The sequence below is a fragment of the Lepidochelys kempii genome, chromosome 9 (assembly GCF_965140265.1).
Source record: "Lepidochelys kempii isolate rLepKem1 chromosome 9, rLepKem1.hap2, whole genome shotgun sequence".
Taxonomy (NCBI): domain Eukaryota; kingdom Metazoa; phylum Chordata; order Testudines; family Cheloniidae; genus Lepidochelys; species Lepidochelys kempii.
This window is the reverse complement of record NC_133264.1, coordinates 16,254,631-16,272,659: the sequence shown is the minus strand read 5'-3', so window position 1 is coordinate 16,272,659 and position 18,029 is coordinate 16,254,631. Positions and strand designations below refer to the sequence as shown.

General features: G+C 43.3%; 1 protein-coding gene across 14 annotated transcripts in view; it reads right to left on the bottom strand.

The window, feature by feature from the left end:
* TNIK (TRAF2 and NCK interacting kinase) overlaps positions 1 to 18,029 on the bottom strand; it is a 321,027-nt gene that overhangs the window by 56,764 nt on the left and 246,234 nt on the right. For 9 of the 14 annotated variants that reach the window (XM_073359382.1, XM_073359394.1, XM_073359393.1 and 6 more), the window contains 3 exons: positions 11,112 to 11,222; positions 9,776 to 9,862; positions 7,800 to 7,997 (listed from right to left, as the gene is read on the bottom strand). In XM_073359382.1, coding sequence (XP_073215483.1) covers positions 7,800 to 7,997; positions 9,776 to 9,862; positions 11,112 to 11,222 — 396 coding nt within the window. The remainder of the gene's footprint in view (positions 1 to 7,799; positions 7,998 to 9,775; positions 9,863 to 11,111; positions 11,223 to 18,029) is intronic. The other 5 variants (XM_073359389.1, XM_073359390.1, XM_073359391.1 and 2 more) reach the window with 3 other exon arrangements.

The window sequence follows — 18,029 nt, the reverse complement described above, 5'->3', positions numbered from 1 at the left end:
ACAATACGGTAAATGAATTTTCAAGACACCAATAGACAACTTATATTACATTTCCTTTTAAATCTGAAAGGGAAAACAAAGATTCAAGAGGGCATTTCCAGCAGATGAATCTGAAGAAGAGAAGCTCTAAGGGGGTTAAGATCCCAGCGCAAATGTTCTGCAGTGCATTCCCACTGAAAGAAATGTCCTTACCTTCAATACTGAAAAAACACCGGGAATGCTTTTGTTAGATTTGAAAGAAACAATGAACATGGCAGCAAGAAGGTGGTTTGTTTTGTTCTGAAATTAATAAATCCAGTACCTAGTCCTCCATTGTGGACAACAGGTGTGTTGCTAATCCAGAAATGAAAAAAAATCCAGTTGCTTTCAGCTCATCCAGATGGAAATACAATTGTTTCAGCCAATCCAGGTATAAATGCAATGCATGTGTTATTGAAATCAGACTGTACAAAGAGCAAATTAGTGTGTGCATAAGCTTGTGTTGGAAATCAGCTTCTAAAATAAAAAAAATGTACATGTATATGTGAAAGGAATAATCATTAACTCTTCTTCAAGTAAGAAATGGATCATAAAATTCTTCCAGGAGCCTTTAAGTTGATACAAATGAACCATTCACTCTGAAGTTGGGGTCTTAGAGAGACTAATATGGCAAACCAAAAATTAGGAAGTAGACTTTCTAAAGGACACGGTTTTTCTCCTAAGAATGTAGGCCTGTGAAGAATTTTTTAGATCATGAATGACCAGCTAGCATATCTAAAGGTCCAAGCAGAACAACTACACTTTCCCCTCCTGCATACACTTTCAGTGGCAGTTTTGACGTCAGTTTATAAGCTCCAGCAGAGAAGACTTAGCTGCGTATACAAGGACAGAAGGGATAGCTGAGAGAGAAACAGCATTTCTTTTGGACAAGGATGTATCTGCATAAATACTAGGATACAGTCCAGTCAGTGACAGCCTCATTTCAATCTGCCTCAAAGGAGTTCCAGTAAATCTGCCTATTATTCAAGCTCAGGCACTAACTACAGCAGCCAAGGCTGATGAAACTGGAGTCCCCCAGCCAACTTCTGGAGCTCATTGACAGAGTGGCAAACGAGAATATGCAGCTGATTACAGAATATTTCACAGCGAATGTGGAGGAATAGGTGGCAGAGTAATGTAATGGGGAGGTATGTGTCAGAGACCAGGACGTAGGTGGTTGTTCTCAATGGGCAGAACAGGAATCAGGGTTAGTGGTTAGAGCATGTGTCAACAGCCAGGAGCAGGAGCCCAAAGTCAGAGCTGGAGTCAGAGGCCAGAGCCCAAGCCAGAAATCAGAGCCGAGGGTCAGGACCAGGTTCCTTGGAGTGAGGCAAGGCAGGAGCAGGGCTGGAACAAGCAAGCACAGGAGCTGTTGGAGCTGTGGGAGAATACTTCGAGCAACCAAAGAACTGCTGCTGGGCTTAAGAGTTGGTCTGCTGACTCTTCCAACTAGTCAGGCAGCTTCTGGGAAGACAGCCACGCCTTGTCCCCTATGGCCAGATTAGAAACAGACTGACAGTCTTAATCTGCATAGTGTTTATAGGCTTCTTTGGTGGATTGCAAGTGTTCCTTCAGCTCCCAATGCACCCGGTGTAGATGGGAAACTAAATCAACAGCAGCCAATTCTGGGCGGCTCATGGCTAAGTCTCGGTGTAAGCAGGCGTGAAAGCCATTTGCAAATAACGGGCAGTGTGGGGTCGAGGTGTGGATTGCATTGTTATATGTGAATTCGGCATAGCACAGCAGAGGAAGCCAGTCATCCTGGTGGAAACTCAGAAAGGAGCAGAGATACTGCTCCAGGATTTGATAACTCTCTGCTTGCCCTTTAGTCTGCAGTTAATAGGTGGATGAGCTCAATTCCTGCCAGAACTGGGAGATGAACTGGGGACCCCAGTCTGATAAAATGCCTAGCAGTAGCTAAATACATTTCCCAAGAAGAGCCAAGCTGTCTCCTGTGCAGTAAGAACAGTAAAGTGTGGGATGAAGTGCGCCATTTTTGTTAAGAGGTCGGCAACAACCTGGATTACGGAGTGCCCCAGGAAGCATGGCAGTTCCACAATGAAATCCATTGATACAGTAGACCAAGGCTGTGGAGGCATGGGCAGAAGCTGGAGGAGACCTAAGGGTCTTGCTTGTGGGTTATTGGGTATGGGCATAGAAATTGCGGGACCTTATATAATCCTTGATGTAAACTTGTAGGCCTGGCATCCTGGGCCTGCAAGGTATGAGGGCTCCCATTATCTCCATGAGAGAGACACTGGCCTTTGAAGAATCCAGGCTCACTATATCAGCTATAATTCTCTTATTATTTGTGTTGAGACTGCTCAGATTGTCAGAGACTAGGACTTGGGTGGTGTGCCCAGGGGTTAGAACAGGAGTCAGAGGCCAGGTGCCAGAGCTGAAGTCACAAGTAAGGAATTGGAGCCAAGAGTCAGAACTGAAGTCAGACGCCAGATGCCAAACTCAGGAATCTGAGGGTCAAGACCAGGTTACCTGGAGCAAGGCAAAGCTGGGGCCAATGCAGAAGTAGGGCAGGAGGAATGCTGGGAACAAGCAGACACAGGAGCTATTGCAATCACGGGTCAATGTTTTGAGCAGCTGCTGGACTGCTGCTGGGCTAAAGACCCAGTCTGTTGACTCTTCCAACCAATCATGCAGCCTACTACAGGCCAGCACTCTCATTAGGTTGCCCAGAGACCAGCTCTGCTGCAGGCCATGCTTCCAGACTGGCTGTGTTGTGGACCATGATTCCTGACAGTATGGACTGGGAGAGAGGGATGCTCCTTTCTCTGACTACCAACATCTCCTTTCCATACACTGTATGTCAACAGCATAACAGGAGAAGATACACTGAGGCCTCCCCAGTTCATCTCCTCAGTAATCCTACTGATTATATCATTACACAGAGTAAAAATGAAAGTGCTCCCAAGTGCCAAACACTGCAAGGATCCAATATCAGCTCAATTCACCGGCTGCTTCTTAGATAATGCAAGCTTCACCTCTATTGCAAAAGAACCCCTGGCCACTTCCACATCCCATAGGCAAGATAATCGGAGAGAGGCATCATGTGGAAAGTGATTAATAGTTTGATACAGTATTTCAGTGAAAAAAAGGACAACAAAAGCAAAGTGGGCTGAGGGAAGAGGTGAAATATTAATCTAATTTGAATGGCAAAGCATGGCATTCATAGATACAGCTGAGGTGAAAACTGTGCATCGCAGGAGAAGCATTAAACACATGCAAAAGGTCACTTCAAGGCCAGTTCCAGGAAATCTGGGGTCCCTTGGAAGACATTCAACTGAGTCCTCCCACTCCAAGATCCAGCAAGTGGCCACCTTTCCCTCTGCCCCACACTCCTCTGTTAGCTAGGCAAGCTAAGGCTGTGGCTATGGCCACACTAGAGAGCTTACAGTGGCGTAGCTGCCCCAATGCAGCTGTGTCACTGTAAGTTCTCTACTATAGCCATTCTAAGCTGATGGGAGAGAGCTCTCCCGTTGACTTAATTAATCTACTTGCAATGAGAGGCGGCAGCTATGCTGGCGAGGTGAAATCACACTTGAGCTTCACAGGGTGACTGGATTAGCAGCACAGAGTAGCTGCATCTCCACTGCATTATTAGCTTACTCCTCAGCAGCACTCAGGCTCTAGACCATCCCCCTGACAGGCCAGCTAGTTTGAGTTTGAGGCCCAATTTAATTCCACAGAGATCTGTGGGTGTGGATGGGAGTTGGGTTAAGGGCAATACTCGAGTGACGCTTCAAGCTAACACAGCAAGTGAAGTCAAGTGAAGTCAGTGCCACAGGAAAGGGGAGTAGAATGGGCATGCGTAGAGATTACATGTGTAGAGAGTAGAATTGGTGCGTGTGTGGGCGGTGGGGGTGGGGCAGTGGAGCACTATTGGATGAAGGTTTCCTGTGAGGCTGTAGGAAGGAAGAACCCAGACTATGCTTTAGTCAGGGCTAGGATAGAGGCGTTACATTCTAGTTCCCAAGCTGAGGAGACCGATGGTTGTTGGGGGAGGTGATGAATAGGATGGGGGGAGGGGACAGTGGGGACCAGAATTTGCCCCCTCAAGAAAGTATGAAAGACTAGCAGGGAGGCCATGATGTGGGGAGAATTTTCATGTGCCAGCCAATATCATGAAAAAATTCCCCAGAAGCTTGATGCCAAGACTGTACAGCATTAAATACAGGAATCATACCCTCCCAAACCACCAAGAATGATCCACTGACACAGCAATTCTATGTACTGCTACCTCAAGGCTCCAGTTTGAATCTCAAACCTACCCTTTTGCCCCAGAACCTGGTAGGCGTGGGGAGATATGAATCCTGCTGACCCTGGGCCTTTTGGGGGCTTTTCTAGCTGAAATATTAATTTTACACATGAAAAGGATATACGGGGGTAAAATAATTATAATTTTGGGTAGGTACTACTCAGACCCTGCACATAAAGTATTTTGGACACTGTATAAATTCCTACAGAGAACCACCATTTTGTGAAGCATATATCCTTGAACATTCACTCCCTCTCCCATCTGAATTGTATCTCTTTAGATGAATATACTTACTGCAGAAATTTCATTTTCTGTTTTTTATTAATATTTTATACCTATCGTTCTTTATAAATAATATAAACAACAAGGAGTGAACAATATGGCATTTGGAAAGATCTTCCGCCCATAGCTAAAAGCAGTTATCACACTGCTTCTAATAAAACCCAGCTGAGAAAGAAATGTGCAGGGAACAAGATCAAAAGTGGGTAAATGTCTGGCTGTGAAGATATGACTCTGGACTCATTAAAACTGCTGATTTTAACCCAAGAATGATCCCGGAGAAAACAGAGGATTGTCACTACCAATGCTGATATTAATCAATCTAGAAAACCTTCAGTGCAATATGTCCATGCAATTTGTATAATTTCTAGCATGGCCAAAAACTGGCAGCCAGAACAGCAACAAGCACTAACACAGACTAGCTTGAGAACCAAAAATGGAGTCTGTCAGGACACAACCTAATGAACATAGGGCGAAAAATTGTGAGCACTGGTGTCCCATGGTTCAAAGCGGCCGGCTACCATAATAAAGGAGACTGGAATATGATAGCAAAAAACATGTGCTGTATGATTTGAAAGTATGGTTAAGAGGGGAACATCTGTTGTTTTTATGTCCACAGAAAATGGAAGGTTTAGACTATTAACAGCTAGACTGTACAACCCACGGTCATGTTACTCACTCTATAAAAGTAACTCCTTGTGAAGTAAGTGTACTAGGGTAAGTGCTGAGAGAGTTTGGGTTGCACAACCTACCCCTTAAATACAAAATGCTGAGAGGCACTAATGAAAATTTTGTAAATACTGATATTATTTATAAAGATATTGAGCTATCTACATGTGTATATTTTCTGAAGGCCTAAAATGTGCACTCTAGTTCATTGTATTCCAAAACTACTTCATAGTATATTTTTCCTTTAATTAGAAAATTTACCTGATTATACAGATAAATTAATGATTAACTCTGAAATTTTGACCATATATCACTCCTTCCCTATAGTGTGTATTTCAGCAAAAGGCTTAGGGCCAAATTCTGCTGCCCTTACTCACGCTGGGTCATACCTTATGTAATAAGAAATGGGGTGACTCATGGAATCAGATACTACTCACCATGAGTAAGAGTGACAGAGTTAGGCCCTTGCACTGGAACTGACGGCCAAATCTAGCACTGTTCTTTCTCATTCCAACTAAGAGACAACGTATTAAGTCTTGACCTTTTTATAGACAGAACTGAAGATAGTAAAATGCCAGAGGCATGTTAGGAATTTAGAACAGTTTATTCAAAGCTGTGCTGTTAAAGATGAAATTTCATCCCATTTTCCTGCTTGCTGCCACACATTTCCACCATAGCACAAGCCCAATAGACAGCCCTGATTTTTACAATGCTAAGGAAGCGCTAAGCCCACTGGAAGTTTGGGAAGACGTCACCCACCAGAGGTAGCTCAGAGTTAAGTTGTTCTACATCTCTCAGCTCAGGAGTGCTCGATGACAGGAATGTCTTGGTCACAGGCAAATTTAAAAATTTTTTTCCATTACATACTTGAGGAGAAAGCTTGGGAGAACAATAGGAAGAATTAGAGAATGATCCTGGGGCTACCTGTGAAGACATGCTATTTGGAGCATTTCCCCTGAAAACTTTAGCAGCCTGAATCAGATTGGAATTAAGGGGAAAGGAAAGTAAGTCCACAGAAGATGAACGGGAGTGAGAAGACAAAGGAGCCAAAATGGCTGCATTCCAATGAGAACATTGTGGAGAAAGACCAAGAGATGGAAGGGGAAGCTGATCCACGCTTCTTCCTATTTTCTGTTGCATTTGTGTACGACGGATCCCTGTAGATGGCAGGAGTTCCGGAATACTGTCAACAGAAGCATGGAGCTTCTTATGAAGGGCTTGAGTCTTTATTTTTCTTAAATTGTGTTCTGGGCTAGAAGCGCTTAGGTCTAGGTTATCACACATCAAGTCGATATTGTTTAATGATGGAGTGCTTCTTGAAGGAAATAAGGGACTCGTAGGCATGAGTGAGGGAGCAAATTTTCTTCCCCTGTCTCCATTATGTTCTTTAAAGTCCATTTTCACTCCGTTACTAGGCAAATGTGAATTTATTCCTTTTGAAACATGAAGAGAAGAAACACACGTGACCTCCAATCCTGATTTTCTAACAGGACTACATCCTTGAGAGCGAGACCCTTTGCGGGATATCACACCATCATTCTTTTTTGATCGCTCTTGATGCCCAAGTCTAATTTGAGAATGTGCCCAGATGGCTTCTTCTCCCTTCTGGGTGCGTTGCTGTACCTGGGGTCTTGGTTTAGAAATCTTAATAATTGGTGGAACCTGTCTTGGCTTAGCAGAGACTAATGGCTTCACTTTCCGAGGATCTAATGCTTGTAGGTATTGCAGATTTGGTTTAGTTGAGGGTTGTGCCTTGGAAAGATTAGAAGAAGGCTTAATGTTGGATTGTGATGTTACATCTTTGCCAGTAATGACGGGTGCCAAGTGTCTGGCAACAGATGCGTGAGTCTGTTTAGCTGGGAGAACAGGCGAGTTATTAAGATATCGTTGTTGTACCTGGGAGTAGAATTACAAAATTATACTATTAAAACACACTATTCTAGGACAAACAGCAATAATGGACAGTGTTCTTTCTGGGTAACAAAATATCTCTGGGGAAGGGGAAAGGAATGCATCTGATCCAGAGACTGCACTGCATGCTTGCCTCTCGTTCAATACTGGTCAGTAAAATTATATCTAGTATTCACATCTTACTTTTAAAATAAGCATGAATAGATGCTGTTCCCTGTTTTTCAATTAAAAAAAAAGCAACAGAGATTGTGTTCCTGAAAAGCACAAAACAACAACAGCTATATAGGACAGTTGGTACCATATAATTTCTACAACAGGAAGAAACACCCTTCCAGTGCATATCACCAGCAGCTTCGAGTTCAGTACTCAACTAGAATGTGAACAGTGTACAGGAATCCACTTCAGAGCAACTGAATTGCACTGGACCACTTTTCATCCAGCAGCTCTCACCATAATAATAATGACAGCAGAGAGGAGAGCATCACGCTCTTAGTCTCAGCCTGGTTTCAGGAATCCTCAACAGTAATCGAACCACAAAGTAAACAAGACTTTCAAACAGAACTACATCCCATCCCGGCTCTCCATTTATAAAGGGTAACTTTGTGGGGACAAACAAGGATCTGGCACAAATGGACTCAGTCTTTCCTACCTCCTTGGCCCAAGCTGGCTTCTCACTTGCATTCATTCCCTCCTTGTAATGGTACAGTGGCTTCTTCTCTGCTGGCCTCTGGTCTTGCCGTTGCTGCTGCTGTTGCTGCAGGGAGACCAGGTAGTCTCGCTCCTGTTGAAGTTGCCTCTGCAGCCTCTCCGCTTGTCTCTGCTCCTCTAACTGTTTGCGCTTATACTCCTACCCAAGGAAAACACCACCGTAACATGGGTGTGAGAAGCTGTATAGATATAGTCAGGCTAGCGTGTGAGCGATCAGATATTTATCAGTTTGGTGAAAAATAAACCCAAATAAATAGCATGGCTTAGCCCTACAAAGCCAATCAGTTCTTAAGCCTGTGGAGGCCCAGTGAAGGAGTAAACCATAAAGAAACCTGGAGAGAGACATAGTCTAAGAGCCAGAACCAAAAAATCCTGAGAGTTTTAATTCCAGCTTTGACACACTTTGGCAAGTTAGGCTCTCTGCCTCTGCTTCCCATATGGAAACTAGGGATGCTAATATTCTTAACAGGGGCACTGTGGAAATCAATTACTTAGGGCCAGATTTGGACCCCTTGCTCACACAGGGGAGCAGCTGCTTGCACAAGTAGTTCCATCGAGGCCAATTAGTCTGAGCAATCATTCCCCACTGGAGGAATGGGATTCTGGCCTTTCATGATTATAAAGAAGTTTGGAAATGAAGGTCCCCATCAAGACCTTGTACATGCAGCTCCAGGGCTGCCAACATAGTCACTCACCTCCTCTTATGCCAGGGTTAAATTTGGTCCAAGGAGGGCTACATAAGTACTAAGTACATTAACTTCAATCACTGTGGTTGAGATTTTAAAGCCACATTTCAAATGCGAGCTTGGTATCTAAATCCCTTAAACAGCCTGTGTGTTCAAAGAATAGAATCAGGTTCACACTGAGTTGACCAAACAGAAATCCATTGAATAAGTTGAGATCCTTGCTAGATTTGTAAATTACAACTGCTTATCGCCAGGTTTTGCAGTGGATCCATCTAGTGAGGTGCTGAGTGCCTTCATTTCATACTGAAGCCACTGGGAGCTGATTGGTACTCAGCAGCTCATAGGAGTGGGTGATTGTGACAAGAACTTGAATTGCAGAGCCAATTAACGGCTCTCTCTGAAGCACTGGGGCTTTTTAAAGGTTTAATTAATAATCATTAATACTTAAGTACCTTTAAAAAGGAGGGATTTGTATGAGTTCCCTCTTTCTCTAAATAAAGCCAGTGGAAACAGAGACCAATAATGAGCTCTGTTTTATTGAAAAGAAAACCATAAATACTGATAAATATAATTCTCACTTTAAACAAACAAACAAAAAGGGCAATTCAGGAGATAATGCAACAAAAAACATGGTCTAAAATGGAAGCAGCATGAGAAGGGAACATAAAATGTTCCTGTCAAGAAAGTAAAACTAATAGATTTCAAATGAAATATGGCTATCAAATCCTGTAAAGCTGAGCGGGTATGCAGAGTACAAGTACATTTCAGTTTGATTGTATTCCAGTACACTGCTAACGGCCTTAAAAATTACTCTGCAATAACCACAGTGGGGCTGAGAAGGGGCCAGCACTTCTAATGAAGCCGAAAGCATGCCAACGTCACAGAGACAGACTGAGTGAGAAAGGAGCTCACAGCAAGGATATCGAATCAGTGAGCGGTCATGGAATTGAGGAAAAAAGATACAAGAATCCAGAGCGCCGCTCCATTTGTATTTATGAAACAAAAAAAACCCCAGCATGTTATTCTTAGCAGAGTGGAGTCTTGGAAAATTGTGTGGTTATGAGGCTTATTGGTTTAATTAAATCCGTGCAGCAGGTGATCGTATGCAAGTTACCTACACAGCCCGACTCGTTATACTAGCCATTCAGAGGGCATGGGGACACACAGGCGCACACAGACAGGCACACTACAAACAGAAAGCGGGTAAGCAGGGATGTGGTCTCCCCATTACCAGAAGTAGAGCTTGTTCCTGCAGTAACTGCTGCTGCAGGATCTCTAACTGTCTCTGCTCTTCCTCTAACTGTCGCCTGATGTACTCCTGGAGACATGGGCAGCAGGAATCGGGATGGGGGGTGTGGAAAGAGAGAAAAGAAAAAGAGCCAGTAATTCCACAGAGAAAGGAGCTGCTGCATGAGGGATAGAAATGGCAGAAATACTAAGGGGCCCTGGCTCAAACACAGAGAGATTCAACTGCAAAAAAACGCAAAGACAATTAATTTTAAACTGAAAACACTGAGAATTTCTCCTGCCTGTAGCTTATTGAAATGACACAAGCTTTACATTCTACTGTATTGAAAAACAGTAAAAAGGCACAGCTATAATTTGAGGGCAACATTTTGTTCTGAGTTACTCCAAAGTAAATAAAGACTACCTTCATTACAGACTATGGAGGTACTAGACCAGGTATATTATACGGGCAAAACATTGGTAGTATAGACAAGTATTCCCAACCTTGAAGTGGCATTGCAAGCCTTAATTAGTTAGGGGACAATCCCTTAAGACCTTGCTCATGGAATGCTCCAGTGTAGGAGATGGTAGTTCCAATGAAGTCAATGGGAATTTCACACACGGTTCTTGAACAGGACCAGGTCTTTAGTGCTTATACAGTGTCTTGTAGATGTAAAGCACCTTTGTAAGTTCTGCAGTGTTATTAGAAAAGCTGAAAAAGTTCTATGGCTACTATGAATTATGCAAAATGTTGCTCAACGGGACAGCCTCAGGACTGTGATATACATCTTATTTTCATGAGTGGGGATGAGGGACAAGCGTTAAGCACACCCCATTCTAAAGCTGGCACTGACAAATCAGCACCTCTACTCTTTATATATATATTCCTTTCTACTCTTTTTACCCTACAATTCTGAGAAGCCAAGTGTTCTGAGAGCTATAAAGAGGTAAGTTCAGGCAGAGGAGGGACCAGTTTTGTTGGGTACCAAGGTAAAGTACAAGAGACAGTAGTAAACAAAAGCTTTATATAGGGAGCGTGGGAGTGGGAAACTGTATATTAAGTGGCCCCAGAATTGCTGGCCACAGATAGAAGGGAATTAATACAGTGAAAAGCAATAAACACGAGGTTAGCACTTAAGCAATTTACTCTTTAGTAATGAAAGTGATCAAATGTGAGAGTAATAAGTAGATTTGCTTTTAACTTATTAAATGAATTGTAATTTGTTTGCAAAGAACTAAAACATCACAATAGACAATAAGCCCAAAGGGAAGCAATTTTGACCTCAGAATTCAGCCTTCGATGTTGGGGACTGATTCACCCAGAATCCTCTGCAGAATACCTGCTCGTGCTCTGCGCGCCTCCTCTCTTCCTCTCGGCGCATCTGCTCCTCATAATGCCGCCTCTGCTCTCTTTCCTGCTGCTTCCTCATCTCCTTCTCTCTTCTCTGCTGCTATGGGTGCAAAAAAACCAGGTAAACTATGAAGGTACTTGCAAATGCAAATAAAAAGCAGGCAGAAGTTCTTACAAATGCTACGTCACTTAATAAAAACATTCTTGTCCATGCTTTTCAGAAGCCATTTTACATGGTGAGAGTATGTAAAGGCCGGATTTTCAGAAAGACCTCCAAAACTGGGTCTGAACTTTTTCCACTACCACGTTTGTCCTATGCAAAAAACACGGGGCTCTGTTATCCTCTCAGTTGCATGCGTGACTCCCAATGACTTCAACAGATCTTGTGCACGTGTGTAACTGACAGAGTAGCTGGGGCCTGAACATGTAAATACAAATATTAAAAAAGTGACACTGATTGCTGCCAAAATCATGAAATTTCAGAGTGCGGCAGAAACACAAGGACAGGATGGAGGCAGAAAGTGTGTGACAGAGCAGGCTGCTGTATTTTGTCAGTGAGCCATAATAAGGCAAACATGTCCTTGGTTGCATACCCAGCCAAAACTGCATGGCAGCTTGGATGTTGCTCGTATTGGCATGAATGGGGTGCTTGGTGAGCTCTGTGTGAGAAGAAATGCTCTTCCAGCTCACTGCCATTTCACAGAAGGGCTGATCTCTGAGCTCTGAAAGGCTAGAGGGATGGGTTTGGCTGTACCACGATCTCTTCTGTATGCTTTGCAGACAACAGCTGCAATTCAGAGGCTGTCTGCATCTGCAACCACACTGGTCACCAACAAAAGAGTTAGACAAAGGCAGTTTAGTGCTGACAGACATCCACCCACAGGCCTCGCCTGAGCAGTGCTGCACACAGGACAAAACAGCACGCAGCTTCATCGAACACAAGGGCACGGCTTCCACCCACTTGCAAAAGAAAACAAATGTAGGGGCCAAATTGCTGCATTTTATAAATAAATAAGAATCATGTGAGGGGCCTGATCCTGAGCCATAAGGGGAGTCTTACTGGAGTGAATGGGACTTCTCACTGAGAAGGTAATGCTTGCCTATTGTGCTGGCAGGATCAGACCCCTTGTATGGTCTTTTTTCACCAAGTTATCCTGTTTACTAAGAAAAATAAAGCTTTTAATCAAGTCATTTGAAGATCAAACTGCTTTTTATGTGGAAGATCTGCATGTTTGCAACCTCTTTCCTGAAAATCAATATGGTTTTCTAATTACACGCCACTCAGGTCATACATGCAGTGCATCTGCAATATCCATCGCGCAAAGGGCGAGATGTGCTGACAACGTGCCCAACGTGCTCCAAGACAGAAATGAAAAAGTGTAAAATAATTAATTAGCAATGGGCTTAACTGGTTCAGCCACCTCCACATACAAAGCTGGCTGGCTTTCAGTTTCTGCTGCGCTGTTCAAAATGCATTTCCCAACCTTCTCAACTTGTGCCACTGCTTACTATTTTATCTACTGTACACGTGTCTTTCTACTGGGGGGAAAAGTGCATCTCGCCATACTTATGCTCAAGATTACAGATACCATCACCACTTATATAACATTTTGCTGGGGCACTAGTTCAGTCCTGAATCCAAGGGAAGAGTGCCAGCTACCACCAACTGAAGCATCTGGTTATGACTTAATTGAGGGGAGTGACTTGTTCAAGTATAGAGTTATGAAGAGTTCACTCAACTTGAGTTGATCTGGCTGGGGAGGTAACCATGAATCTGAGACCAAATAAGCTTTAGAGTCAAAAAACCTGTTTCTCCTTGCCTTTGTACTGGTCTTACTCCAGTGTAACTCCACTGGCTTAATCCTGATTTTCATCTGTGCCAGAAGAGATACAGGCCCAAGATATCTGAGCTACCCTGGCAAACAAATAATAGAAAGATGATTGGTGCTGGGCTACTCCGCTCAGAGCAGCATAAAACAAAAATGCTAGACAATGCTGCTTCCACTAGGATTTTCTTAGGGGCATGACCTATAAGAGAGGGATAGGCTTAGAAACAGGAGCCAAAAGCAATAGACACACCTGTATGTTATCTGCCTATTTTCTATCCACATTATGCGAAAACATCAATTCCATGGATAGTGAGACAGATTGACCACTAGAGGACAGTAGTGTGCAAATATTGGATAACAGGGACCTTGTGGGTCTGGGGGAACTCCATAGGTTCCAGTGTAGTAACAAACACACAGCTGTAATAAGGTGGCAATACACACACACTTCAGGAATTACACACATTTTTTTAATCAGACATCTCCAACACTGCAGATACAGTTCCTCAGGGCCCTGTAGTGGCTGGGTAGGTAAGTGATGTTCTGTACTGCAATATATTAGGCAAATCATGTGCATTACAATGGCTCCTATGTAGCTGCTCTGTTTTGGGAAAATAATGGATGTATTAAAATTGCCATTGTGCACATGCTGTATTTAAGAATTTTAAAAAATGTATCATGTGGTGTAGTACAATAGAGTCATGGTCACTCTGAAAGGGCCTTTCACCTTAAAGACACTGGTCTCATTAGGTAGGTCTGCACTGCAGTCTTAGGTGTGATGCAGCTTGGGTAGGCACACCCACGCTAGCTTTCATCTAGCTACAAGAGCTAAAAATAGCAGTGGAGACCTGCTGGAGTAAGTTTCAACGTAGTTAGCAAAGGGAGTAGATACCCAGGGCTACCAGATGGGGTTATACAGTTTACACTGCCACATCTTCATGGCTATTTTTAGCTGCGCTACCTAGATTAAAGCTAGCCTGTGTATGCCTACCTGAGCTGCAACCACACCTGCATCTGCAGTGTAGATATACACTACTAGTGACATGGATGGGGATGGGTATTTGGCTGCATTTTGGGGAAATCTCCCACCGTTATTCTAGTCCCAATGCAGCTCTAATGACATTCCACACAAAGATGGACTACAAGCTGTCAGGAACAGTATCACCGATAATGTCACGGCAAACCTGGTGGCTGAACTTTGTGACTTTGTCCTCACCCACAACTATTTCACATTTTGGGACAATGTATCCCTTCAGGTTAGCGGCACTGCTATGGGTACCCGCATGGCCCCGCAGTATGCCAACATTTTTATGGCTGACTTAGAACAATGCTTCCTCAGCTCTCATCCCCTAACACACCTACTCTACTTACGCTACATTGATGACATCTTCATCATCTGGACCCATGGAAAAGCAGCCCTTGAGGAATTCCACCATGATTTCAACAATTTCCATCCCACCGTCAACCTCAGCCTGGACCAGTCCACCCAAGAGATCCACTTCCTGGACACTACAGTGCTAATAAACGATGGTCACATAAACACCACCCTATACCGGAAACCTACTGACCGCTACTCCTACCTACATGCTTCCAGCTTTCACCCTGACCACACCACACGATCCATCGTCTACAGCCAAGCTCTGCGATACAACCGCATTTGCTCCAACCCCTCAGACAGAGACAAACACCTACAAGATCTCTATCAAGCGTTCTTACAACTACAATACCCACCTGCTGAAGCGAAGAAAGAGATTGACAGAGCCAGAAGAATACCCAGAAGTCACCTACTCCAGGACAGGCCCAACAAAGAAAGTAACAGAACTCCACTAGCCATCACCTTCAGCCCCCAACTAAAACCTCTCCAGCACATCATCAAGGATCTACAACCTATCCTGAAGGATGATCCCTCACTCCCACAGATCTTGGGAGACAGGTCAGTCCTCGCTTACAGACAGCCCCCCAACCTGAAGCAAATACTCACCAGCAACTACACACCACACAACAAAAACACTAACCCTGGAACCTATCCTTGCAACGAAGCCCGTTGCCAACTGTGTCCACATATCTATTCAGGGGACACCATCATAGGGCCTAATCACATCAGCCACATTATCAGAGGCTCGTTCACTTGCACATCTACCAATGTGATATATGTCATCATGTGCCAGCAATGCCCTTCTGCCATGTACATTGGCCAAACTGGACAATCTCTACGTAAAAGAATAAATGGACACAAGTCAGATGTCAAGAATTATAACATTCAAAAACCAGTTGGAGAACACTTCAACCTCCCTGGTCACTCAATTTCAGACCTAAAAGTTGCAATTCTCCAACAAAAAATTCTTCAAAAACAGACTCAAATGAGAAACTGCAGAATTGGAACTAATTTGCAAACTGGACACCATTAAATTAGGCTTGAATAAAGACTGGGAGTGGATGGATCATTACACAAAGTAAAAACTATTTCCCCATGCTAATTTTTCTCCTACTGTTACTCACTCCTTCTTGTCAACTGTTTGAAATGGGCCATCGTGATTATCACTACAAAAGTTTTTTTTCTCCTGCTGATAATAGCCCATCTTAATTGATTAGTCTCGTTACAGTTGGTATGGCAACACCCATTTTTTCATGTACTCTGTGTATATATATCTTCCTACTGTATTTTCCACTGCATGCATCCGATGAAGTAGGTTTTAGCCCACGAGAGCTTATGCCCAAATAAATTTGTTAATCTTTAAGGTGCCACAAGTACTCCCCGTTCTTTTTGCTGATACAGACTAACACAGTTACCACTCTGAAACCAGTGGTAGGAAAGTTAGTGTAGGTCGGCCACTGGCATTTTTTATCAGTGTTATTAACCCTGCTCAGAGCAGGAAAATTACATTTTTCTAAAACTATTTACAACTGTAGGGTTCAGAAAACAAAAAATTTCACAGTGTAGTCATAGTCACATTATCCACGTTTTATTTAATATTTCATCTAGGTGTGTGTGTGTGTATATCTTATATATTTGTATCCTTTTTTGACTCCATATGACTTATGTTGTGAAAATCTATACTATAAAATACACAGGACATGGCTGAATGCAGCAGCTGCCATAATTTATGGGAGTTCCTAACTTCTGAGTGCTCAATCTGACACCCTAAAATGTCCTTCTAATGAAAGCACTCTATCAATGGAGGTAATTGTCATTACATGTGTGCACAGACACACCATACATATTTACACACACACACACACACACAGCCCCTCATGAAAACACTCTGTATAGAACACACCATTTGACAACTAACTAGATATACTAATCTGAACTTTCAAATAACTACTGAGTGCTAGCTATAATATTGCACTGTTATCTTAATAACACATCAACAGAATAAAATAAGTAAGACCTGGCTCCTCAGACTGATATGGTGAAACTGAAATATGTTTGGAAATCTAGACTGAGAATACCGAGCTACTGCATGCCGTCCTGCCAGCATGATAGTCATTTGTCAGGTCACATTATGACCGACTGCAGCTAACAGCTGAGTGAATTAAAGGCCATTTCACCATAGATACTATGAATTAGCAGAAGACTCAGTCTCCTGAGGTGCTGGAATTGCTTCAACTCACTGCTCGGCTTCTACAGCCGGCAGGCATTTGGAGACGACCTGGAAGCATGACAGAGTGGGTGAAGATTCCAGCACTGCATTTTTTTCTCATCTACCCCTGCCTATGCAGCTGCCAATTTCACCGGCTCTGGCTGTGCTGAATCGATGCTGTTGGAACGACTGAAACAGAGGTTCCTCTCAATCAGGGATTCAGAGCAGCAGGAACATGACAGAAAATGGCAGCAAAAGATTAGAAGATGCTTTTTTGTCACCTTTTCTCCTCTATCTGTCCATCTTCTCTTTTTTCCCCCCGCCATGTGATAATGCTTTCCTAAGCCCCAGGTTTATTGTATATGTTCACACGATACAGATCTTTTATTCATCCAAGGCAAGACTACCAATTCATTGTGAGTGTATTTCTATAGCTTCACAGGTGAGGCTACATGCAGCTTTTTGGCAGGACACAATGAGATCCTATTTATACAGAATTAGAAAGGACAGGTTTGAAATATTGATGGTGGGAGCCACCTGAAGGCAAAGCCACTACTGGGAAGGTCCTCTGAAGCCTGGCATGAAAAGATGGCTTCAGAAGCATAACAGTTCACTCTGCTAAACTAGACACACTTGGGAACAGGAGTATAACTGAGTCATAGAAGGCTAGCACCATGGGACAAACCGCAGGCTAATTCTGAAAGGCAATAATGTTCGTAAGAAGCAGCTCTTGAGAAAAATTCAGCTGCCGCAACCAAATGTAAATATGAGTCACCAGACAGGAAGAAGGGGAACTCCAAGTAATAAATAGAAACGCATATTCTGCGTGCCAGTGTGTTTGCGATATGCTATCACTCTAGGCCACCAGTGAACAAGGAAGCGTGCCTGAAATACCATCTCTTTAGATGGGTCAGGCATTTGAACACAGATAGATATTTCCCATTAACGTAGGGGCCTGTTAGGTATTTCCCGTTATTGTGAATAAGGGTTTTGTATGCATTGAATGGGAGTTGGAACTTTAGTCTGGGAACATCATGGTTAGCCCATAGGACCCTATTTTCTAAGACAGCCTCCCCACACCAGAAGGCTCAAAGTATAAGCTTTGCAAGCTTTCAAAGACAAAGCAAAGGTAATGGTAAGAGGATGTGAAGTAAAGGTGACTGTTAAGTAGAAGTGAAAGAATTCTGCATGAACTGCACACCTGTCCCAGGTTTTAACTTCATGAAACTAATAATGCAAAGGATAAACCACCACCTGGACATTCTGAGGGCATGAAAACAATGGCCCTGTCTATACCAAGAGTTTTGGTAGTGGCATAGCTAGCCAGGTGCAAAACTAGCATAGATGTGTGGCTGCAGCATGACTGAGTCTGTAAGTGGTAGTGGTACCATGTTTCTACATTAAGGGTTTGCATGGATGCAGTTGCATTAGTGAACATTCCCCTAATCCAGGGATCATCAATCAAACTTTGGCACGCAGCCCACCAGGATAAGCCCC